The sequence below is a fragment of the Balaenoptera borealis genome (genome assembly GCF_965194805.1).
Source record: "Balaenoptera borealis genome assembly, chromosome: 15".
NCBI classification, from domain to species: Eukaryota; Metazoa; Chordata; class Mammalia; order Artiodactyla; family Balaenopteridae; genus Balaenoptera; species Balaenoptera borealis.
Genome location: NC_138871.1, coordinates 27239016 through 27263449, shown reverse-complemented (window position 1 = coordinate 27263449; position 24434 = coordinate 27239016). Strand labels below are relative to the sequence as shown.

At 42.1% G+C, this 24434-nt stretch overlaps 1 protein-coding gene across 9 annotated transcripts in view; it reads left to right on the top strand.

The window, feature by feature from the left end:
* TET3 (tet methylcytosine dioxygenase 3) overlaps positions 1 to 24434 on the top strand; it is a 117009-nt gene that overhangs the window by 73459 nt on the left and 19116 nt on the right. For all 9 annotated transcript variants that reach the window (XM_082356537.1, XM_082356536.1, XM_082356539.1 and 6 more), the window contains 2 exons: positions 10960 to 11050; positions 18106 to 18199. In XM_082356537.1, coding sequence (XP_082212663.1) covers positions 10960 to 11050; positions 18106 to 18199 — 185 coding nt within the window. The remainder of the gene's footprint in view (positions 1 to 10959; positions 11051 to 18105; positions 18200 to 24434) is intronic.

Here is a 24434-nt window from a genome sequence, read left to right as displayed (position 1 = left end):
TTTTAACATCTTTATTGTAGTATAATTGCTTTACAATGTTGTCTTAGTTTCTGCTCTATAACAAAGTGAATCAGCTATATGTATACATATATCCCCATATCCCCCACCTCTTGCGCCTCCCTCCCACCCTCCCTATCCCACTCCTCTAGGTGGTCACAAAGCACCGAGCTGATCTCCCTGTGCTATGCGGCTGCTTCCCACTAGCTAGCTATTTTACATTTGGTAGTGTATATATGTTCATGCCATTCTCTCACTTCGTCCCAGCTTACCCTTCCCCTCCTCGTGTCCTCAAGTCCATTCTCTATGTCTGCGTCTTTATTCCTGTCCTGCCCCTAGGTTCATCAGAACGATTTTCGTCTTAGATTCCATATATATGTGTTAGCATACGGTATTTGTTTTTCTCTTTCTGACTTACTTCACTCTGTATGACAGACTCTAGGTCCATCCACCTCACTACAAATAACTCAATTTTGTTTCATTTTATGGCTGAGTAATATTCCATTGTATATATGTGCCACATCTTCTTTATCCATTCATCTGTGGATGGACACTTAAGTTGCTTCCATGTCCTGGCTATTGTAAATAGTGCTGCAATCAAAATTGTGGTACATGACTCTTTGAATTATGGTTTTCTCAGGTTATGTGCTCAGTAGTGGGATTGCTGGGTCATATGCTAGTTCTATTTTTAGTTTTTTAAGGAACCTCCATACTGTTCTCCATAGTGGCTGTATCAATTTACATTCCCACCAACAGTGCAAGAGGGTTCCCTTTTCTCCACACCCTCTCCAGCAATTATTGTTTGTAGATTTTTTTTTATTGTCCTACTTTATATTATGACACAAAAAGAATAATTTATGTTAGAACCACGTCACATTAACCCTGTCTTCTTCTGTTAGTCTGGGGTTTTTTTTGTTTCTTTTTTCACACACACACACTGTATTTTATTTTTACAAGAGATAAATAGACTGACACCAAGCATTGTAAATGGATGACCACAACAAAAGCAACAATGATTGCAATTACCAAACACGAAACACACTCATGCTATGTCATAATATTGACATTCAGTCCAGTAATCCTCCACTGTAACAGCTCCTTTACTTTGCAGTGAAAATTGATTTGTATATTCTTTGCCTCTGAGTCCTTGTGGGATTTTTTTTTTAATTTTTTAAGTTCAAACAGAAAGTCACACAAATTATAATCATCCTCATCAGCACACTCAGTCCCATGTAATTAATTTTTTTTCTTCATCTTGGTCTTTTATTGGCACTTTTATGAGTTCATCAGTTTTTCATTAGAGTTCTGAAAATGCTTATTCATTCAGTTCAGCAGTACCGTCAGTTACCAGAAACCTGTACTTGTCAGAGTCTTTTCCATGAATTCCTTGAAGATGAAACCCTTTTATAGGAACATATTTGCAAAAGCGTCACAGTACACCCAGAACTGTCTGTAAATGACAAAAGACTTAAAAATGACCACAGTTAAAGATTTGATGAAAGTTCATAATAATGCAATTGACAAGGAAATTTAGTTATTTCTGAGATATACATTTTAAAGTAATAACTAGAATTATGACTTATAACATTATACCAGAACATATAAGATTTTTAGAAATTTCATGTAATGTTTGAAACATTTATATTAACATATTTCCATACAAATAACCCAGTGAAAGTTTAGTATTTGTTGTTTTGTTTGTTTGTTTTTTATACTGCAGGTTCTTATTAGTCATCAATTTTATACACATCAGTGTATACATGTCAATCCCAATCGCCCAATTCAGCACACCACCATCCCCACCCCACCGCAGTTTTCCCCCCTTAGTGTCCATATGTCTGTTCTCTACATCTGTGTCTCAACTTCTGCCCTGCAAACCAGCTCATCTGTACCATTTTTCTAGGTTCCACGTACATGCCTTAATATACGATATTTGTTTTTCTCTTTCTGACTTACTTCACTCTGTATGACAGTCTCTAGATCCATCCACGTCTCAGCAAATGACTCAACTTTGTTCCTTTTTATCGCTGAGTAATATTCCATTGTATATATGTACCACAACTTCTTTAACCATTCGTCTGTCAATGGGCATTTAGGTTGCTTCCATGTCCTGGCTATTGTAAATAGAGCTGCAATGAACATTTTGGTACATGACTCTTTTTGAATTACGGTTTTCTCAGGGTATATGCCCAGTAGTGGGATTGCTGGGTTGTATGGTAGTTCTATTTTTAGTTTTTTAAGGAACCTCCATACTGTTTCCATAGTGGCTGTATCAATTTACATTCCCACCAATAGTGCAAGAGGGTTCCCTTTTCTCCACACCCTCTCCAGCAATTATTGTTTGTAGATTTTTTGATGATGGCCATTCTAACTGGTGTGAGGTGATACCTCATTGTGGTTTGTTTGTTTTTATAAATTTATTTATTTTTGGCTGCATTGGGTCTTGATTGCTGTGCACAGGCTTTCTCTAGTTGTGTCAAGTGGGGGCTACTTGTTGCGGTGCGCGGGCTTCTCATTGCAGTGGCTTCTCTTGTTGCGGAGCACGGGCTCTAGTTGCGCGGGCTTCAGTAGTTGTGGCGCATGGGCTCGGTAGTTGTGGCTTGCGGGCTCTAGGGCACACGGGCTTCAGTAGTTGCGGCACACGGGCATAGCCTCTCCGCGACATGTGGGATCTTCCCGGACCGGGGTTTGAACCCATGTCCCCTGCATTGGCAGGCGGATTCTTAACCACTGTGCCACCAGGGAAGTCCCCTCATTGTGGTTTTGATTTGCATTTCTCTAATGATTAGTGATGTTGAGCGTCCTTTCCTGTGTTTGTTGGCAATCTGTATATCTTCTTTGGAGAAATGTCTATTTAGGTCTTCTGACCATTTTTGGATTGAGTTGTTTGTTTTTTTGATATTGAGCTGCATGAGCTGCTTGTATATTTCGGAGATTAATCCTTTGTCAGTCACTTCGTTTGCAAATATTTTCTCCCATTCTGAGGGCTGTCTTTTTGTCTTATTTATGGTTTCCTTTGCTGTGCAAAAGCTTTTAAGTTTCATTAGGTCCCATTTGTTTATTTTTGTTTTTATTTCCAGTTCTCTAGGAGGTGGATCAAAAGGGATCTTGCTGTGATTTATGTCAAGGAGTGTTCTGCCTATGTTTTCCTCTAAGAGTTTGATAGTGTGTGGCCTTACATTTAGGTCTTTAATCCATTTTGAGTTTATTTTTGTGTATGGTGTTAGGGAGTGTTCTAATTTTATTCTTTTACATGTAGCTGTCCAGTTTTCCCAGCACCACTTATTGAAGAGACTGTCTTTTCTCCATTGTATATTCTTGCCTCCTTTATCAAAGATAAGGTGACCATATGTGCATGGGTTTATCTCTGGCCTTTCTATCCTGTTCCATTGATCTATATTTCTGTTTTTGTGCCAGTATCACACTGTCTTGATTACTGTAGCTTTGTAGTATAGTCTCAGGTCAGGGAGCCTGATTCCTCCAGCTCCGTTTTTCTTTCTCCAGGTTGCTTTGCTATTCGGGGTCTTCTGTGTTTCCATACAAATTGTGAAACTTTTTCTTCTAGTTCTGTGAAAAATGCCCTTGGTAGTTTGGTAGGGATTCCGTTGAATCTGTAGATTGCTTTGTGTAGTATAGTCATTTTCACAATGTTGATTCTTCCAATCGAAGAACATGGTATATCTCTCCATCTGTTTGTATTGTCTTTAATTTCTTTCATCAGTGTCTTATAGTTGTCTGTATACAGGTCTTTTGTCTCCTTAGGTAGGTTTATTCCTAGATATTTTATTCTTTTTGTTACAGTGGTAAATGGGAATGTTTCCTTAATTTCTCTTTCAGATTTTTCATCGTTAGTGTATAGGAATGCAAGAGATTTCTGTGCATTAATTTTGTATCCTGCTACTTTACCAAATTCATTGATGAGCTCTAGTAGTTTTCTGGTAGCATCTTTAGGATTCTGTATGTATAGTGTCATATCATCTGCAAACAGTGACAGCTTTACTTCTTCTTTTCCGATTTGGTTTCCTTTTATTTCTTTTTCTTTGATTGCTGTGGCTAAAACTTCCAAAACTATTTTGAATAATAGTGGTGAGAGTGGACAACCTTGTCTTGTTCCTGATCTTAGAAGAAATGGTTTCAGTTTTTCACCATTGAGAACGATGTTGGCTGTGGGTTTGTCATATATGGCCTTTATTATGTTGAGGTAAGTTCCCTCCATGCCTACTTTCTGGAGGGTTTATATCATAACTGGGTGTTGAATTTTGTCAAAAGCTTTCTCTGCATCTGTTGAGATGATTATATGGTTTTTATCCTTCAATTTGTTAATATGGTGTATCACATTGATTTGTGTATACTGAAGAATCCTTGCATTCCTGGGGTAAACCCCACTTGATCATGGTGTATGATCCTTTTAATGTGCTGTTGGATTCTGTTTGCTATAATCTGTTGAGGATTTTTGCATCTATGTTCATCAGTGATACTGGCCTGTAGTTTTCTTTCTTTGTGACATCTTTGTCTGGTTTTGGTATCAGGGTAATGGTGGCCTCGTAGAATGAGTTTGGGAGTGTTCCTCCCTCTGCTGTATTTTGGAAGAGTTTGAGAAAGATAGGTGTTAGCTCTTCTCTAAATGTTTGATAGAGTTCACCTGTGAAGCCATCTGGTCCTGGGCTTTTGTTTGTTGGAAGATTTTTAATCACAGTCTCAATATGTGCTTGTGATTGGTCTGTTTATATTTTCTATTTCTTCCTGGTTCAGTCTCGGAAGGTTGTTCTTTTCTAAGGATTTGTCCATTTCTTCCAGGTTGTCCATTTTATTGGCATATATAGTTGCTTGTAGTAATCTCTCATGATCCTTTGTATTTCCGCAGTGTTAGTTGTTACTTCTCCTTTTTCATTTCTAATTCTATTGATTTGAGTCTTCTCCCTTTTTTTCTTGTTGAGTCTGGCTAATGGTTTATCAATTTTGTTTATCTTCTCCAAGAGCCAGCTTTTAGTTTTATTGATCTTTGCTCTTGTCTCCTTCATTTCTTTTTCGTTTATTTCTGATTTGATCTTTATGATTTCTTTCCTTCTGCTAACTTTGGGGTTTTTTTGTTCTTCTTTCTCTAATTGCTTTAGGGATAAGTTTAGGTTGTTTATGTGAGATTTTGCTTGTTTCTTGAGGTAGGATTGTATTGCTGTAAAGTTCCCTCTTAGAACTGCTTTTGCTGCATCCTATAGGTTTTGGGTCATCGTGTTTTGCGTTTTTTTGTTTTAACATCTTTATTGGATTATAATTGCTTTACAATGGTGTGTTAGTTTCTGCTTTATAACAAAGTGAATCAGCTATACATATACATATATCCCCATATCTCTTCCCTCTTGCGTCTCCCTCCCTCCCACCCTCCCTATCCCACTCCTCTAGGTGGTCACAAAGCACCGAGCTGATCTCCCTGTGCTATGCGGCTGCTTCCCACTAGCTAGCTATTTTACATTTGGTAGTGTATATATGTTCATGCCATTTTCTCACTTCGTCCCAGCTTACCCTTCCCCTCCCTGTGTCCTCAAGTCCATTCTCTAGTAGGTCTGCATCTTTATTCCTGTCCTGCCCCTGGGTTCTTCAGAACCTTTTTTTTCTTAGATTCCATATATATGTGTTAGCATATGGTACTTGTTTTTCTCTTTCTGGGTCTTCGTGTTTTTATTGTCACTTTTTTCTAGGTATTTTTTGATTTCCTCTTTGATTTCTTCAGTGATCTCTTGGTTATTTAGTAGTGTATTGTTTAGCCTCCATGTGTTTTTATTTTTTACAGTTTTTTCCTGTAATTGATATCTAGTGTCATAGTGTTGTGGTTGGAAAAGATACTTGATACAATTTCAATTTTCTTAAATTTACTGAGGCTTGATTGTGACCCAAGGTATGATGTATCCTGGAGAATGTTCCATGAGCACTTGAGAAGAAAGTGTATTCTGTTGTTTTTGGATGGAATGTCCTATAAATATCAGATAAGTCCATCTTGTCTAATGTGTCATTTAAAGCTTATGTTTCCTTATTCATTTTCATTTTGGATGATCTGTCCATTGGTGAAAGTGGGGTGTTAAAAGTCCCCTACTATTATTGTGTTACTGTCGATTTCCCCTTTTATGGCTGTTAGCATTTGCCTTATGTATTGAGGTGCTCCTATGTTCGGTGCATAAACATTTACAATTGTTATATCTTCTTCTTGGATCAATCCCTTGATCATTATATAGTGTCCTTCTTTGTCTCTTGTAATAGTCTTTATTTTAAAGTCTATTTTATCTGATAAGAGAATTGCTACTCCAACTTTCTTTTGATTTTCATTTGCATGGAGTATCTTTTTCCATCCCCTCACTTTCAGTCTGTATGTGTCCCTAGGTCTGAAGTGGGTCTCTTGTAGACAGCATATATATGGGTCTTATTTTTGTATCCATTCAGCCAGTCTGTGTCTTTTGTTGGAGCATTTAATCCATTTACATTTAAGGTAATTATTGATATATATGTTCCTGTTACCATTTTCTTAATTGGTTTGGTTTGTTTTTGTAGGTCTTTTCCTTCTCTTGTGTTTCCTGCCTAGAGAAGTTCCTTTAGCGTTTGTTGTAAAGCTGGTTTGGTGGTGCTGAATTCTCTTAACTTTTGCTTGTCTGTAAGGGTTTTAATTTCTCTGTCAAATCTGAATGAGATCCTTACTGGCTAGAGTAATCTTGGTTGTAGGTTTTTCCCTTTTATCACTTTAAATATGTCCTGCCACTCCCTTCTGGCTTGCAGAGTTTCTGCTGAAAGATCAGCTGTTAACCTTATGGGTATTCCCTTGTATGTTATTTGTTGCTTTTAATATTTTTGCTGGTTTTAATATTTTCCTTTGTATTTAATATTTGTTAGTTTGATTAATATGTGTCTTGGCATGTTTCTCCTTGGATTTATCCTGTATGGGACTCTCTGTGCTTCTTGGACTTGATTGACTATTTCCTTTCCCATACTAGGGAAGTTTTCAACTATAATCGCTTCAAATATTTTCTCAGTCCCTTTCTTTGTCTCTTCTTCTTCTGGGACCCCTATAATTCGAATGTTGGTGCATTTATGTTGTCCCAGAGGTGTCTGAGAATGTCCTCCATTCTTTTCATTCTTTTTTCTTTATTCTGCTCTGCGGTAGTTATTTCCACTATTTTATCTTCCAGGTCACTTACCTGTTTTCTGCCTCAGTTATTCTGCTATTGATTCCTTCTAGAGAATTTTAAATTTCATTTATTGTGTTGTTCATCACTGTTTGTTTGCTTTTTAGTTCTCCTAGGTCCTTGTTAAACATTTCTTGTATTTTCTCCATTCTATTTCCAAGATTTTGGATCATCTTTACTATCATTACTCTGAATTCTTTTTCAGGTAGACTGCCTATTTCCTCTTCATTTGTTTGGTCTGGTGGGTTTTTACCTTGTTCCTTGATCTGCATATTTCTTTGTCTTCTCATTTTTTTTGACTTACTGTGTTTGGGGTCTCCTTTTCGCAGGCTGCAGGTTCGTAGTTCCCATTGTTTTTGGTGTCTGCCCCCAGTGAGTGAGGTTGGGTCAGTGGCTTGTGTAGGCTTCCTGGTAGAGGGGACTGGTGCCTGTGTTCTGGTGGGTGGGGCTGGATCTTGTCTTTCTGGTGGGCAGGGCTGTGTCTGGTGGTGTGTTTTGGCGTGTCTGTCAACTTAGTATGATTTTAGGCACCCTCTCTGCTCATGGGTGGGGTTGTGTTCCTCTCTTGCTAGTTGTTTGGCATGGGGCATCCAGCACTGGAGCTTGCTGGCCGTTGGGTGGAACTGGGTCTTAGCGTTGAGACGGAGATCTCTGCGAGAGCTCTCACCAATTGATAATACGTGGGACCAGGAGGTCTCTGGTGGTCTAGTGTCCTGGACTTGGCTCTCCCACCTCGGCGGCTCAGGCCTAGCACCTGGCTGGAGCACCAAGACCCTGTCAGCCACAATGCTCAGAAGAAAAGGGAGAAGAAAAAAGGAAGAAAAATAAATAAATAAAATAATAAAATGAAAAAAATAAATAATAAAAATAGAGCAACCAAACCAATAAACAAATCCACCAATGATAACAAGCACTAAAAACTAAACTAAAATAAATATAAAAATCAGAAACAAATCAGTTGCAAACAGCAAACCCCAAGTCTACTGTTGCTCCCAAAGTCCGCTGCCTCAATTTTGGGAACATTTGTTGTCTAGTCAGGTATTCCACAGAGGCAGGGTTCATCAAGTTGATTGTGGGGATTTAATATGCTGCTCCTTGGGCTGCACGGAGAGATTTCCCTTTCTCTCCTTTGTTCGCACAGCTCCTGGTGTTCAGCTTTGGTTTTGGCCCCACCTCTGTGTGTAGATCACCCTCAGGCATCTGTTCCCGCCCAGACAGGAGGGGGTTAAAGCAGCGGCTGATTAGGGCACTCTTGCTCACTCAAGTGGGGGGAGGGAGGGGTACAGTAATCATAATTGGAATGCAGGGCAAGCCTTCGGGCGGCAGAGACCGGTGTGACATTGCAACGGCCTGAGGCGCGCAGTGCGTTCTCCCAGGGAAGTTGTCCCTGTATCTCGGGACCCTGGCAGTGGCGGGCTGCACAGGCTCCCGGGGGTGTGTGGAGAGTGACCTGTGCTCGCACACAGGCTTCTTAGTGGCGGCAGCAGCAGCGTTAGTGTTTCATGCCCGTCTCTGGGGTCCGAGCCAATAGCCACGGCTCGTGCCCATCTCTGGAGCTTGCTTAGGCGGTGCTCTGCCTTTCTGTGGGCACACTGGGGAGGAATGCTGTCTCCTCGCGCACCCCGAAAGAATGGTCTCTTGCCTCTTCAGCAGGTCCAGACTTTTCCCCAACTCCCTCCCAGCTAGCTGTGGCGCACTAGGCCCCTTCAGGCTGTGTTCACACAGCCAACCCCAGTCCTCTCGCTGGGATCTGACCTCCAAAGCCCGAGCCTCAGCTCCCAACCCCCGCCCGCCCCTGCGGGTGAGCAGACAAGCCTCTCAGGCTGGTGAGTGCTGGTCAGCACCGCTCCTCTGTGCGGGAATCTCTCCGCTTTGCCCTCCGCACCCCTGTGGCTGCGCTCTCCTCCGTGGCTCCGAAGCTTCCCTCCGCCCACCCCCGTCTCCTCCAGTGAAGGGGCTTCCTAGTGTGTGGAAACCTTTCCTCCTTCACAGCTCCCTCCCAGAGGTGCACGTCCCGTCCCTATTCTTTGTCTCTGTTTTTTCTTTTTTCTTTTGCCCTACCCGGGTACGTGGGGTGTTTCTTGCCTTTTGGGAAGTCTGAGGTCTTCTGCCAGCGTTCAGTAGGTGTTCTGTAGGAGTTGTTCCACATGTAGATGTATTTTTGATGTATTTATCGGGAGGAAAGTGATCTCCATGTCTTACTCCTCCGCCGTCTTGAAGGTCCCCCCCAAATTAATCATTTTAAAGTGTACAATTCACTGACATTTAGTACATTCACAATATTGTGAAATAATCACCTCTATCTAGTTCCGAAACTTTCATCATTCTAAGTTTCAAAGTTTCATCATTCTAAAATAAAATCCTATACCCATTAAGTAGTAACTCCCCATTCCTCCCTCCTCCCAGCCTCTGGCAACCGTCATTCTGCTTTCTGTTTCTATGGATTTACCTATCCTGGATTATTTCATACGAATGGAATCATGCGATATATGTGCTATTTTGTGTCTGACTTTTTCACTTATTGTAATGTTTTTGAAGATTCGTCCACATTGTAGCATGTATCAGTACTTCATTCCTTTCTCTTTTTTTAATTGTGGTAAAACATACATAATATAAAATTTACCATTTTAACCATTATTTAGTGTATAGTTTAGTGGCATTAATTACATTCACAATATTGTGCAACCATCACCACTATCTATTTCTAAAACTGTTTCAACACTAAACAGAAACTCTATTAAGTAATAAGTCCCCATTCCCCACTCCTCCCAGCTGTTGGTAACCTCTAATCTAATTTTTACCTCTATGAATTTACCTATTCTAGATATATCCTATAAGTAGAATCATACAATATTTGTCCTCTTGTGTCTGGCTTATTTCACTTAGCCTAACATTTTCCAGGTTCATCCATGTTATAGCATATATCAGAATAAATCCTTTTTTTTTTTTTTTTAAAGTTTTTTCCTTTGTGATGAGGACTCTTTTTTTTTTTAAATTTTTATTTATGTATTTATTTATTTATGGCTGTGTTGGGTCTTCGTTTCTGTGCAAGGGCTTTCTCTAGTTGTGGCAAGTGGGGGCCACTCTTCATCGCGGTGCCCGGGCCTCTCACTATTGCAGGCTCTCCTGTTGCAGAGCACAGGCTGCAGACGCGCAGGCTCAGTAATTGTGGCTCACGGGCCCAGCCGCTCCGCGGCATGTGGGATCTTCCCAGACCAGGGCTTGAACCCGTGTCTCCTGCATTGGCAGGCAGATTCTCAACCACTGCGCCACCAGGGAAGCCCCAGAATAAATCCTTTTTATGGTCGAATAATATTCTGCTGTATGGATATACCACATTCTGTTCATCTGTTGATGGACACTTGTGTTGTTTTCGCCTTTTGGCTCTTGTAATAATGCTGCAGTGAACACTGCATACAGGTGTTGTTTGAGTCCTTGTTTCCAGCTTGTTTGGGTCTGTACCTAGGAGTGGGGTGGTTTGCCAACCTCTGGTCTAGATTATGTATAATGATAAACTAAATTCTAGAGTGGTTAGGCCTCAGTCTTGATAATGCATAGTTTTATCAGATTTTTTAATTTTTGCCAATTTGGTCTGTGTGTAATGGTGTTTCATTGTGATTTTAATTTGTATTTCCTGATTTCTAATGGGGGTGAACATATTTCCACATGTTTATAAGCCATTGAACTTCCTGTTTTGTACTATGCTATTAATTTTCCTATTGATGGTTTGCCTTCCTAAATTAATATTGATGAATTGATGTCTCCAAATAATGTTTACTCTGTATTTCTGCAGAACAAATAGTGGAGAAAGATGAAGGTCCGTATTATACTCATCTGGGATCTGGCCCCACGGTAGCCTCCATCCGGGAACTCATGGAGGAGCGGTGAGTGATACACAGATGTCCAAGAAGAAATGGGCAAGTTGTTAATAGAATATGGATTTTAAGCACCTCTCGTTTTCATTGCCTTATACTAGACAGCCTACAGAAAGGAATCCCTGATACACAGACTGAAAAGTTGAATGTGGGATTTTTCACCCCCAGTGCCCTGGGTTTCTTTCTGTCTATAGGTCTGCCCTTTACAGATCCCCATAACCCCCTTTTATCTCACTCTTTCTTGAAATATTTTTTATTAAAGAAATGGGGTTAAATGGTTGTATGTTCTGTAGAGTTTCCCATGGTCTGAAGTTTGCTGCTACCTTTCCTGTGGTATTGTTTAACAGGTTCTTCTGCCCTGTGTTGTGTAAATTGGTTAGATCTAAAGGCTTGATCAGAATCAGATTGTTTCTTTCTTTCAAAACTACTTCCTAGGTGGTGGTTTGTACCACCAATAGGAGAAATGTATGCCTTGTCTTTGGCCAGTGGGCACCTATTCACATTGTCTCCTGAGTCCTTTTGACATGATCCTAGGAGTTCTTGATTTCTCGTATTTTTACTGGGGGAAGAAGTATTTAGAAAACAGACTCTGGGTGCTGGGGGTCCTCATTTTCTAGGCCATTTCAGTAGAAAGAACCAAGGTGTATGTGTAGGTTTTTTATTTTTGCTATTGCTTAGTGATTAAATACATACACTGAGTTTATATACACTTCCAATTCGAACTCAAAACTATAGGGCTTTTACTTAACAGCTCTGTTTTGCTTTTTTAAGCAGTTTTGCACAGATAGAAACTTTAAAATCTATGTACGTGTCCACAGTAGATATTAAATACTGTGAGTTCCAGTGTGTAGAGAGGTAAAAATAGCTTGGTGATTGAGAGCATATGGACACTGGAGCTAGACTAAGGTCCAGTCCTGGCCCTTCCACTTACTGATGAGTTCTTTGGTAAGTTGCTTTACTTCTCTGTGACTGATGAGTTCTTTGGTAAGTTGCTTTACTTCTCTGTGACTCGGTTTTCTTATCTGCAAAATGGAGAAAATAAAAGTATATACATTGGAGGAGAGTTATGAGGATAAACTGAATTGATGTCTGGAAAGCACTTAGTGCTTACTAGTAAATATTATATACAGGGTGTCTACATCATATCTGCATTTACTGACTGCATTTTTTTTAACAAACATTAGTATTTTAATAGTAAAGGCGTAAATTATGTAAGACATAAACATGTTTGCTCATACATATACATAGACATACAGATGTGTGGAAGGCTGGGGGCTGAGAATTGTAGCTTAGAATTTCTACAAATTTGGGGACCAGATTTTGTCTGACCAGGGTAACTAATACTGTCATTAATATAGCAGGGAACATGATTTTGAACTAAATAACTGTAGTGATACCCCCGAATGAATAAAAGGTAAGATGGATGGAACACAGTGATCTGCCATAAACACTCTTAATTATCGTGTACCATCTGGAAACATTTATATTCATAGTAGCCCATCAGAAAAGCATTTGATCCAAGACCCAATCTGTAAATTCAAGACTGATTGAAAGAGCACCTCTGAGTCCATAAGAATCATCAAAAAGTCTACAAATAACAAATGTTGGCAAGGATGTAGAGAAAAGGGAACCCTAGTACACTGTTGGTGAGAATGAAACATTTAAAACAGTGTGTGGGTTATTCATGCACGCCTGCATGTGCCCACATGTGTATGTGTTGCAGCTTCGAGGTTGGAGTGGGCATTGTTTTGGCCAGCGATTTTTTTTTTTAACATATTTATTGGAGTATAATTGCTTTACAATGGTGTGTTAGTTTCTGCTTTATAACAAAGTGAATCAGCTATACATATACATATATCCCCATATCTCTTCCCTCTTGCATCTCCCTCCCTCCCACCCTCCCTATCCCACTCCTCTAGGTGGTCACAAAGCACCGAGCTGATCTCCCTGTGCTATGCGGCTGCTTCCCACTAACTATTTTACATTTGGTAGTGTATATATGTCCATGCCACTCTCTCACTTTGTCCCGGCTTACCCTTCCCCCTCCCTGTGTCCTCAAGTCCATTCTCTAGTAGGTCTGCGTCTTTATTCCCATCCTGCCCCTAGGTTCTTCATTACCTTTTTTTTTTTTTTAGATTCCATATATGTGTTAGCATACGGTATTTGTTTTTCTCTTTCTGACTTACTTCACTCTGTATGACAGACTCTAGGTCCATCCACCTCAGTACAAATAACTCAATTTCGTTTCTTTTTATGGCTGAGTAATATTCCATTGTATATATGTGCCACATCTTCTTTATCCATTCATCTGTGGATGGACACTTAGGTTGCTTCCATGTCCTGGCTATTGTAAATAGAGCTGCAATGAACATTTTGGTACATGACTCTTTGGATTATGGTTTTCTCAGGGTATATGCCCAGTAGTGGGATTTCTTTGTCATATGCTGGTTCTATTTTTAGTTTTTTAAGGAACCTCCATACTGTTCTCCATAGTGGCTGTATCAATTTACATTCCCACCAACAGTGCAAGAGGGTTCCCTTTTCTCCACACCCTCTCCAGCATTTATGGTTTGTAGATTTTTTGATGATGGCCATTCTGACTAGTGTGAGGTGATACCTCATTGTAGTTTTGATTTGCATTTCTCTAATGATTAATGATGTTGAGCATTCTTTTTGGCCAGCGATTTTGTGAGGAATCTTGACACTATTGTTTACAGGTTGAGGGCTGCAGGGGAGTCAAATGTACAAGTTTGATCTGGGACAGTTTTTATGTGTGTTTGTTTTTTGGTAACAATTTTGCAAGATTTCTAGACAGCTCTCTCAATAACTTTTAGTTATGGAAGAGTATGTTTTGAAACAAGGATTAAGAGATAATGATAAAGTTGAGATTTGTCCTTTTTTTTTTTTTTGTCATTGCTTTAAAAATAACAGCCAAGTGTAGATTCTTCAGAAACTGATCCAAGGGAGGAATTCCTCTCAAGACCAGGAATACTTGTGTTTTCCCTCAGCAACTGGTTTATTTTTATCTTAAGGGCCTTGTAAATCATGGAACAGATTGTGTTTCCATCTTTATGTTGGCTGCTAGTAAGCTTAGAGCCAGATTTGTGTATCCTCATTAGGAGGAACGTAATTTCTCATCTTTGGCCCGTGGGAGCCTATTCAGGTTCACTCCTGAGTCCTTTTGACATGACCCTAAGGGGTCTTCATTAGCTTCCTTGATTTCTCATGTGATGAAATGTTCTAGGCTCATCTCTTAAAAATACGCACAAGATCCCACCGTTTGCATTTTGCATAACAACATCATGTCTGTTTCCCCCTTTACTCTGATTTCATCACCTGTTATTTTTATCACATAGACATCTTTTTAAGCTCCTTCTGTAACAGGAGGGGAATGAATGATTGCTGAAAATCACCTGGAAGGGGGTCTAGTTTGTGAATGATCCAGGCTGTCTCTTTCTCTAGACTTCCCACCCAACCCTTTCTCTGCAGGACTGCTCCACTGCCAGGAGTTGGCCAAGGCAAGGAGGGAAGAAAACTGAAATCCAGGGGATGTTGGTGCTTTTAGTTTATCTGGGAAAGACTGTGAAAGGAGGAGGTTGAAAGCAAGTCCTAAAATATTATCAGATTTGTTAATGGGTTCCATATCTCCTGGGTACCCAGGTCCTTGTTGTCATAGATAATTGGAGTTAGGTGTTCAAACCCATATCTGAGAATGGCCTGCTGCACAGGGCCACATGTCCTCTAACTGGAAAGGGGATTCTCTGCAGCCTAGGAGTTCATTAAATGTTCATTCTAGGAATGAAAGCACCAACACCATGCCAGCAAATCCTCTGAGTTTGGGGGGAACTGGTCTCATTAATGTGTGATAGAGGTAACCCTGAAGAATCACAACTTTAGATCAGCGGTTATCAAGCTTGAGCATGCTTCAGGTCTCTGGAGGACTTGTGAAAGCACAGATCGCTGGGCCCCACCCCAAGATTTCTGACCCAGCAGGTCTGGGATGGGACCCAAGAGTCTGCATTCCTCCCAAGTTTCCAGAGGATGCTGGTCCCAGCACCACCTTTGAGAATCACTGGCTAAGACGATCAAGTTACCCTTTAGAATAAGGTTTCAGCCTACCCTTCCAGACTTAGTTTAGGGTCTAGGAGTTCACCTATATCTTAGCCTCTTAATGATAGGCCAGAAAGTAAGACATTTAAGAAAAAAGAACTAAATCCAGAGTTGGTTGGTTGTCTTTCAACACAGAGACAGTTCTGGTTAAAAAAAAAAAAAAAATTCTAACTGATCAGACAGTGCTTGGCCCTTTTATTTGCTCTCAAATATGAAGTTCACTACAGGAAGCATTTCTCACAAGGATGGGACGGTGGGGAAGGTCTTGGTCAGAAAGCCCTAGTCTGTGTCCTCAGCTCACCCTCCTGTGGGGAACACGATATCCTGTCCGTTCCAGTGAGAACAGTGTGGTCACCTCAGGTTGTTCTTCCCAACAGTGACCCCAGGACACACTGAGTGCCCAGGCTCTGCGCTCCTGATAGATGCTTGTGGAGCTGAAAGTTTTCCAGGAACCAAACAAAAGCAGCAGTACCTGGTCTTTTCCTCTTGAGCCAGACCACGCTATATAAACTCCCCAGAGTCCTGTCTCCAAACACATTCTATAAGGGACTAACGTAGCCTTAGAATTTTAATGTGGCAGTTATCAGCTTTTCACCTCATTCCTGAGGTCCTGAGTGAAATAGAGAACATTGAACTCAGAGAAACCTTAGATCAGCATTTTTTTAAATATTTGTTTTCTTTTCCAATTACAAAAATAAAACATGTCTATAAACGGCTGTTTTTAAAAAGTCTAGAGTGAATAAAGCTCTCTAATAATTATCCTTCTTAGAAGAAAATATTTTTTAAAAGTTTGACGCTTACGTTACTATTTTTTCTAAGCATTTACGGATATACACATATGTATATAGAGAAATTTTTAACAAAATGGGATCAAGAATACTATCCCCATGTTTGTAGCTATTACCCCCCACCCCACTTAATTTCTTTCATGTCAGTACATACAATTCTGTAGAATCCTTTTTGACGACTTACATGGTTTTCCATTGCATGTACATTTATTTTATTATGTTTTATTTAGCCAGTCCTATACTGGATATTTAAGTTCTCTCTAAATTTTCTGTTGTTGATGCAACAATGAATATCTTCTTCCTAAATCTTGGTGTATTTGTACAGTTATGTCTGAGGTAGAGATTCCTAGAAGTAGAGTGGATGAGATAAAGAATTATGTGTAACTATTTGTGTATTTATATAAAGAATATGTAAAACAGAATATGTAGTAGCTATGATAACATTATCCTCTATTAAATAGTATATTAACATAATATGCTATGACCAGATTGGATTTATTACAGAAATATAAGGATTGTTTGATTTAGACAGTCTGTTAAAATAGCATACCTTGTTAATTGACCAAAGGAGAAAAACCATTCAATCATCTATGTCCTTAGTTGCTAAAAATGTATTTGATAAAATTGATCGATTCTTGATTAAAAATCCTTAGAACGAGGACTTCCCTGGTGGTGCAGTGGTTAAGAATCCGCCTGCCATTGCAGGGGACATGGATTCTAGCCCTGGTCCGGGAAGATCCCACATGCCGCGGAGTAACTAAGCCCGTGCACAACTACTGAGCCACGTGCCACAACTACTGAAGCCCGCGTGCCTAGAGCCCGTGCTCCGCAACAAGAGAAGCCACCGCAACGAGAAGCCCGCGCACCGCAACCAAGAGTAGCTCCTGCTCGCCGCAACTAGAGAAAGCCTGTGCGCAGCAACGAAGACCCAACGCAGCAAAAAAAAAAAAAAAAAATCCTTAGAACAGGAAACGCTTAGTAGAGCCCTTCAAAGTAAGGGAGTCTCTATCTCTATCCCAAAGTCAGCGAGCTTCATGCCCAGGGATGAGTAGTTAGAAACATTTCCAGTAAAGTCAAGAAATAAGCAAAGATGCCTGCTAGTGCTTTGGAAGGGGCTGGCCCCTACAGACAGACAAGAGATGGAAATAGAGGCATGGAAAGTGGAAAGGAGGAGGTGGCAAATAACCAGTATTTGCAGATGATATAATATTGTACTTGAAACTAAAAAGCTATTAAAAATAAGACAATTCAGTAAGATGGATGTTTACAGTATTAAGAATAATTAATATTTATTGGGCTCTTCCCTCATGCCAGGAACTTCAGGGTACTTTATTGCACTCCCTGTGGATTATCTCATTTGATCTTTTCCCAAGCCTAGGAGACAGGAACCATTTTTATATCCATTTTACAGATGAGGAAACTGAGGCTTAGAGAAGTTCAGTCATTTGGCCATGGTCCTGTAACAAGAAAGTGCTGCGCTGGCACTCAAGCCCCAGCTCTCTGACCTCCGAGGCTGCACTTTAACCGCCATTGCCCCCAGGTAGCTGTGTGGCCTTGGGCAGGTCAGTTCAGCTCTGGGGGCCACTGTTTCATCACCTCTGAATGTGGTGAATCCCTGAGTGTGTGCACACATGTATGGGCCAGGGCAGGGGTGTGTGCAGGAACCAGACGTGTTTACTGTCCAAGGGAATCTCAGAGCCAGTTTGTACTGGGTAGGGTCACTTCCCCCTGGCCTCAGCTATCTGTCCTCATCTGTTCAAATGTCAGTTGGGGATTGTTGAAAGAGAATAATAAGGGTTTCCCCATTTGTTTTCTTTTGTCTATTGCATTTTACTGAATTTATAAATAACTAACTCTGCTAACAGGGCTGGATACAAATGCCTGTGTTGAGCCTTGGGTTTGAGTGCTCAGAGGTAATAATCAGAGACCTTCTGCCCTGGGACAGAGCGGAGCCAGGTGGACCAGAGGCCCTGGGAGTCTGTAAGTGGAGCTGTGTCCCCAGAGGCTTTCACACGGAATAAACATTTAAATCTTCCTCTTCCTTCTCTATTGCCCCGCAGTAACTAGAAACCCTAGCTGAAACACACTGAGGCTTGCCTTCTTACCAAGACTTGCTCTCCTTTGGGGTTCAGCTGTGCTAATGGTGCCTTCTGTCTCCCTCTCCAGGTACGGAGAGAAGGGGAAAGCCATCCGGATCGAGAAGGTCATCTACACGGGGAAGGAAGGGAAGAGCTCACGTGGCTGTCCCATCGCAAAGTGGGTACGTGTCAAAGCTCCACAGTCCAAGCTGGGCCAGGGAGTGGAGGGCAGACGTGTGCACTGTCCAGGGAGCTGTGAGCCAGCGTCTGGTGCTGGTTAGGGTCATCTTCCCCCAGCCTCAACTGTTAGTCCTCACTTTGTTTAAATGCCAGCCTCTGATGTCCAGGGCTGGCCTTGGAACTGCTCTGGTCATTACTGTCAGCTCATACTGCCCATGTGGTTCAGGGCTGCAGAGGGAGGGAGGAGAAGCGGAAGCTGGAGATGTCATCTTGCTCAAGGCTGAGCCCCACCACAGTCCCTGTGACTCCTCTGCCCGCTTTGTGTGCCCTGGAGCTGCAGGTGTTCCTGTCTCCTGTCCACAAGAACGAAGCCTCTGGACAGGGTCAGGGACAGCATTGCATCTGTTTTACTTCTGAGCCACTGTTTCCTATAAGGCAGCCTGTGTGTCTTGGTAGAGGGGACGTCAATGACTCAGACCCCAGTTTCACCCAAAGTTTTCTGACCTTGCCCTTCCAGTCCTCATAGAGCACTTTAGAACCACTGCGGAACCAGCGCCCAGAGCAGCAGCAAGGTTATCAGGTAGCTGTTTGCTCAGTGCTTGGTAGGGAGAATATACATGGAAAATAGAAGGCTCCTTCCCTGTGTTCAAGCTGCTTATGATGTAGAGACACAGGAAGTAAGGTCATGGAGACTTGAATAATCGAGGTTTAACACCGAGAGGCAGACTTGGTGCTGTAGAGTTCAGGGGCAAGGGACATGACCGGCAGGCTGGGTTTCCCAGAGAAGGTGGCTATGCGTGGAGCCATATTAAATGGGCCAGGAGAAGGTAAGAGCATTCCTGGTGAGGAGAGTCATGTTGGCAAAGGCAAAAAGGCTGGGTGAACGTACACACGGCTCACTTTGAGTGAGGGATGGTGGTAAGATGACCTTTGTCATCCTCTGTCCGTCTCCGCACATGCCTGTTTTTATCTGGTCTATACCCCATGCCTTTGCACCTTTATGTTTAACGAAAATGAAAGATGTCTGAACCTGAACTACCACATATCTATTTGTAGCAATTTTCAGACAGTAGTGAAGAATTATCTGGAAAAATCTGGAATACTTAAGAGTATTCACAGGTATGTAGAAGCATGTTGTCCCCACCCTTGTGAAAGATGGTCAATACAGTGGGAGGTTGACTCTGTCTGCGGCTGATCACGGTAGGGTGTTATCCCCCCAGAGAACCTATTAGAGAAATGGCATTGTCCCTCTCTCCTGCTAATTCAGGCAGTTGTTGAGGGATTCCAAAGTCTTGGGCAAGAAACTGAAGATCCTTGGGGCGTAGGTAGAGATAGGGACTTCTCAGCTTCAGAAACAGCACCTTAAAGAAAGAAGACACCTGGCTATGTGGATGGTGTTGAGGATGAGAACATGCATTTCTAGTCCCCAGACACCCGTGGTCAAGCTTTAGCTCTTGACCAGCTCTTGTATGTCTCTGCTGAGGGCTGAGGAGGAAGTTGCCCAGGTAAAGCATGAGATCAGTTTCTGGGGCTGTGAGAGAGAAGCAGAATGATGGAGGCGGGGGAGGAACTTGGTCCTCAGAACTTTGGTCCTCCAGAGTCTGTGGACAAATGCCCAGAGCAGGACACATGTAGCACAGTGCTTTGTCCAAAGGTTGGAATAACTTGTGGGTATCACCAAGTCTGGTGGGGGATGCCAGCTTTGAAAGAAAAGCTCAGATAGAAGGGAATACATAGTGACAGAGAGGTGAGGAAATTCTGTATCTGATGAGTGAAGATAAAAGGAGAGAGGAAAGAAAATTTTTTTATGAGAAGAGTGGTAGATCATAGAACTGTTACAGTGGCAAGAAAAAGGCCATGCTGAGTTGTGTTTTTTTTTTTTTTTTTTCCTCTTTTATAGCCATCTCTCATAGTGTGGTGGACTTCTCTTATTTTTTGCCTACACAGCCACCAAATACCCTATGTATTTTGGTTGTAGAGCTCATCTAGAGTTCCACCTCCTTGGAAGTTAGAGAAGGGGCAGGTGTTCCCTTTCTCTGCCCCCCCCCCGGGGGGAGGTGACCCACAAATGCTAAGAAGGACAGATTATCCTCGGTGGCAGCATGGCATCAAGAGCGCAGGAAGTGGTCCATGGCCACGGGGGACTGGCAGCATCCAACTGCCTGTGGTGGACAGTGCCTTCTGTGGCTCTCCCTACTTCCCCTGTCCCATGTCTAGAGCCTGGGTTTTCTTTCCAACTGGGGTTCACGTCTGTGTTTGCAGCCTGAACCCCCAACCAATACCTTCATTACAAGCAGTGTACCTGACAAGTTCTAGACTTAACCGGCTAGGATCTTGGGGGACAAAGCTGAGGTGCATCATGGATACCCAGCAAATGTGTGTTGAGAGAATGATCTAAGAAAGCAATGGGGACTACCCAGAGAGCCTGCTGGTAGTCTCTATTTTAAGGTGGCCTGTACAAAGTATGGAAGTCACCAAGCATGGGAGTAAGGGAGTGACCCACGGAGCGTTCCAAAGGCTCAGAATAAACAGAGGCATGCCAGAAGCAAACACTGCAGACGGAAAAAATGGGCTTTTGGTAGAAGAATCATGGAGATGCTGCTTCGCCAGCCTGTAAAGGTAACAGGTCAGAAGGCAGATATTTGAAGACCCTTCAGGGGCATGGTAGAGTAGACTTACTGGGGAACCCCAGTGGTTGGAACTAAGTACCAAGGGTGAGCGTTATGGGGGAATAGATTTGAGTCTCTGCCTGGTGCTGTTCTAGGTTCAGTGCTCAGGGAATTCCTGCCCAGAATCTAGGTGATTTGTTTACAATCCTGTGATGGCATGTGAACAGTCTGTGTTGCCGTGCTCGAGTGTTGGTTTGTTCACACCTTACGTTGGCCTTTGACTTTTGCACTTTGTGTATTTCATCCTGCTGGGTTCCTTCATAGAGTGTGGATAGGGAGCTCCGCTTTGTTATAGCTTTTTTGAGTGTACCCAAAGGCCTGCGAGGGTGCCACAGGCCTGTCTGCTCATGCCTAGTCACCTTTATGTGTTTGTCACTTGGGAAACCCAAAGGGCGTGACCTCAGTCTTAACTTTGACAGGTCGGGTGTCTCTGTGTGCTCTGAACGTGTGTTGCACATGAGTGCAGTTAGTCAGTGCGCTGCCCGGGCAATGAGCAGAGGTTGACAATAGTGTCTCAGAAACCCTAGTACCTACGATGTGTGCAGATGCCCATGAAATGCCCGACTCAGCCTGCAGTAGGCCAATCACACAGGGATATGATTAATGGCATGTTCATATATTTACTGAGCCACAAAAACAATTTTATAAATAAATTGATGTAATCGATGCTTCCACAGAGGGTGAGGGTGGTGGACACCATTATTGCTGTGGCTCAAAACAGGAACTCTTGGCCCAGTTTTATGTTTTGTTTAGCATACAAAGTGTCCTTTAAATTTTTGAAGCAAATTCTGATACATGCTGCATCATGGATGAAACTTAAGGACATTATGCTAAGTGAAATAAAGCCAGTCATTAAAGGACAAATGCTGTATGATTCCACTTCTATGAGGTACCCAGAGTAGTCAGATTAATAGAGTCAGAAAGCAGGATGGTTGTTACCGTGGGCTGTGGGCAGGGGAGAATGGAGAGTTATTGTAAATGGGTGTAGAGTTTCTTTTTTTTTTTTTAATTAATTAATTAATTTTATTTATTTTGGCTGCGTTGGGTCTTCGTTGCTGTGTGCGGGCTTTCTGTAGTTGCAGCGAGCGGGGGCACTCTTCGTTGCAGTGTGCAGGCTTCTCATTGCCGTGGCTTCTCTTGTTGTGGAGCACGGGCTCTAGGTGCGTGGGCTTCAGTAGTTGCAGCTCTCGGGCTCTAGAGCACAGGCTCAGTAGTTGTGTTGCACGGGCTTAGTTGCTCCGCAGCGTGTGGGATCTTCCCGGACCAGGGCTCGAACCCGTGTCCCCTGCATTGGCAGGCAGATTCTTAATCACTGCGCCACCAGGGAAGCCCCGGGTGTAGAGTTTCTGTTTGGCAAAATAAAAAGTTCTGGAGATGGAAAAAGTTCTGGTGATAGTTTGCACAACAATGTGAATATACTTAATGCTACTGAACTGTACACTTAAAATGCTAAATTTTATGTTACATATATCTTACTACAATTTTAAAAATTGAATTTGGTGTTCCTGTGTTTAAAAGGAGAGATTTCATGTGAAAATCTGGATTTCTGTTTTCTTCTTGCAAAACTGGAAGAGGTAGGTACACTCGGCTGGAATTCCCGCCAGGCAGTGGTCGATGGAGAGAGGTCTGGCTTCCCACCCATCCCCCAATTCTTTAGTTGTACATCTGGCCTGCTTTCCTTATTGGTATTTCCTGCCCAGTGGCTCTCTCAGCATCTCCCTGCACTGACGGACTCATGACCAAGTCTGTCCCCAGCCCAGACATCTCCTGACCTCCAGACCCATTCTGTTGGGGCTGCTTAGAATAGCCACTCCAGTGTTCCAAAGTGCCTCTGGCCTCAGCATGCTCCCTGCTAACCTGCAAGGAAACACTGCCCACACTCACCCACTTTTCTGCGCCACAAAACGTGGAGGTGATTTAAGACGTTTCCCTGTCCCTCAGCTCCTATAGTCAGATGGTCCCAAAGTCCCCTTTCTCCTAAAGGTCTCTAGAATCCATGCCTTTTCCTGCTTCATTCCCCACTGTTCTAGTTCCGACTTTATCTGTTTTGCTTGTGTTACGTCAGTGGTCTCCCCATTTCACCCCTCTCCCGACTGTCTGCACCCCTTTCTAAAGCATGTAGCTATGTGTATAAGTGAGCCCCCTGCTTATAGTCCTTTGTAGAAGCCCCGCCTCGAGTCCTTGTCCCTCCTCCTGCCACTCAGAGCCCTTCCGTGTCTCCGCTCTTCACAGGTCCGCACATCTTATCTAGTCACAGAATTCCCTGGGATTCTGGGGGGAGATTCAGCCACCTCATCCCCCACTCCTGGACCCTTTGCCTTAACATATCTTTGTGTGAGCCAGGACGCTGTTTAGGGAATGAGTGAAGAGGAGAGCAGTGCCCAAGGCCCGTGCTTTTTTTTTTTTTAAACAGCCTTATTGAAGTATAATTCACATACCATACAATTCACTCATTTAAAGTATATAGTTCAGTGGGGTTTGGTATTATTAATTTTTTAAAATTGTGTTAAAATATACATAACATAAAATTTGCCATTTTAACCATTTTTAAGTGTACAATTCAGTGGCATCAATTACATTCACATTGTTATGCAACCATCACCACAGTCTATTTCCAAAACTTTTTCATCATCCCATACTGAAACTCTATACCCATTAAACAGTAACTCCCCAAACCCTCTCTCTCTGCCATCCCAGCCCCTGGTAACCACCATTCTACTTTCTGTCTCTATGAATTTAACACGTACAGGTACCTCATATAAGTGGAATCATACATCATTTGTCCTTTTGTGTCTGGCTTGCTTCACTTAGCATAGTGTTCTCAGGGTTCATCCATGTTGTAGCATGAGTCAGACCTTCGTTCCTGTTTAAGGTGGAGTAATATTCCATCGAATGGACATGCCACATTTTGTTCATCCATTCGTCAGTTGACGGACATTTGGGTTGTTTCCGCCTTTTGGCTATTGCTAGGTAATGCTGCTCTGGCCATGGGGGTACAAGTACCTGTCCAAATCCTTACTCTCAGTTCCCTTGGGTGTATTCTTAGGTGTACCTGGTTATATTTGTTTAACTTTTTGAGGAACTACCAAAAACTGTTTTCCACAGCATCAAGGCTCTTGCTTTTTAACTAAAAACATACAGATATGCACCGTTTTCTCTGCAAATGTTTTAGGACAACATAAAAATCTCTGAATATATTTTGGCTTATAATTTTATCTATGTTTTGGGTTGGCCAAAAGGTTCGTTCGGTTTTTTCTGTCAGTTGGCTTCTAGTAGCGTCTAGTTGTCTTTAACTTCATTCGAAACGGTTTTGTTGGATTGTATTGTGACAGCTGTCATATCAGAGTGCATTGAAAAAAAAAACTTATAAAAATTGGTGAATTTTTGTGTAGCCATTTTAATATTGAAGATGGAAGGAAGAAAAGCAACATTTTGGCATATTATGCTTCATTATTTCAAGGAAGGTAAAAACGCAAAAAAAGATTTGTGCAGTGTATGGAGAAGGTGGTGTGACTGATCAAATGTGTCAGAAGTGGCTTGTGAAGTTTCGTGCAGGAGATTTCTTGCT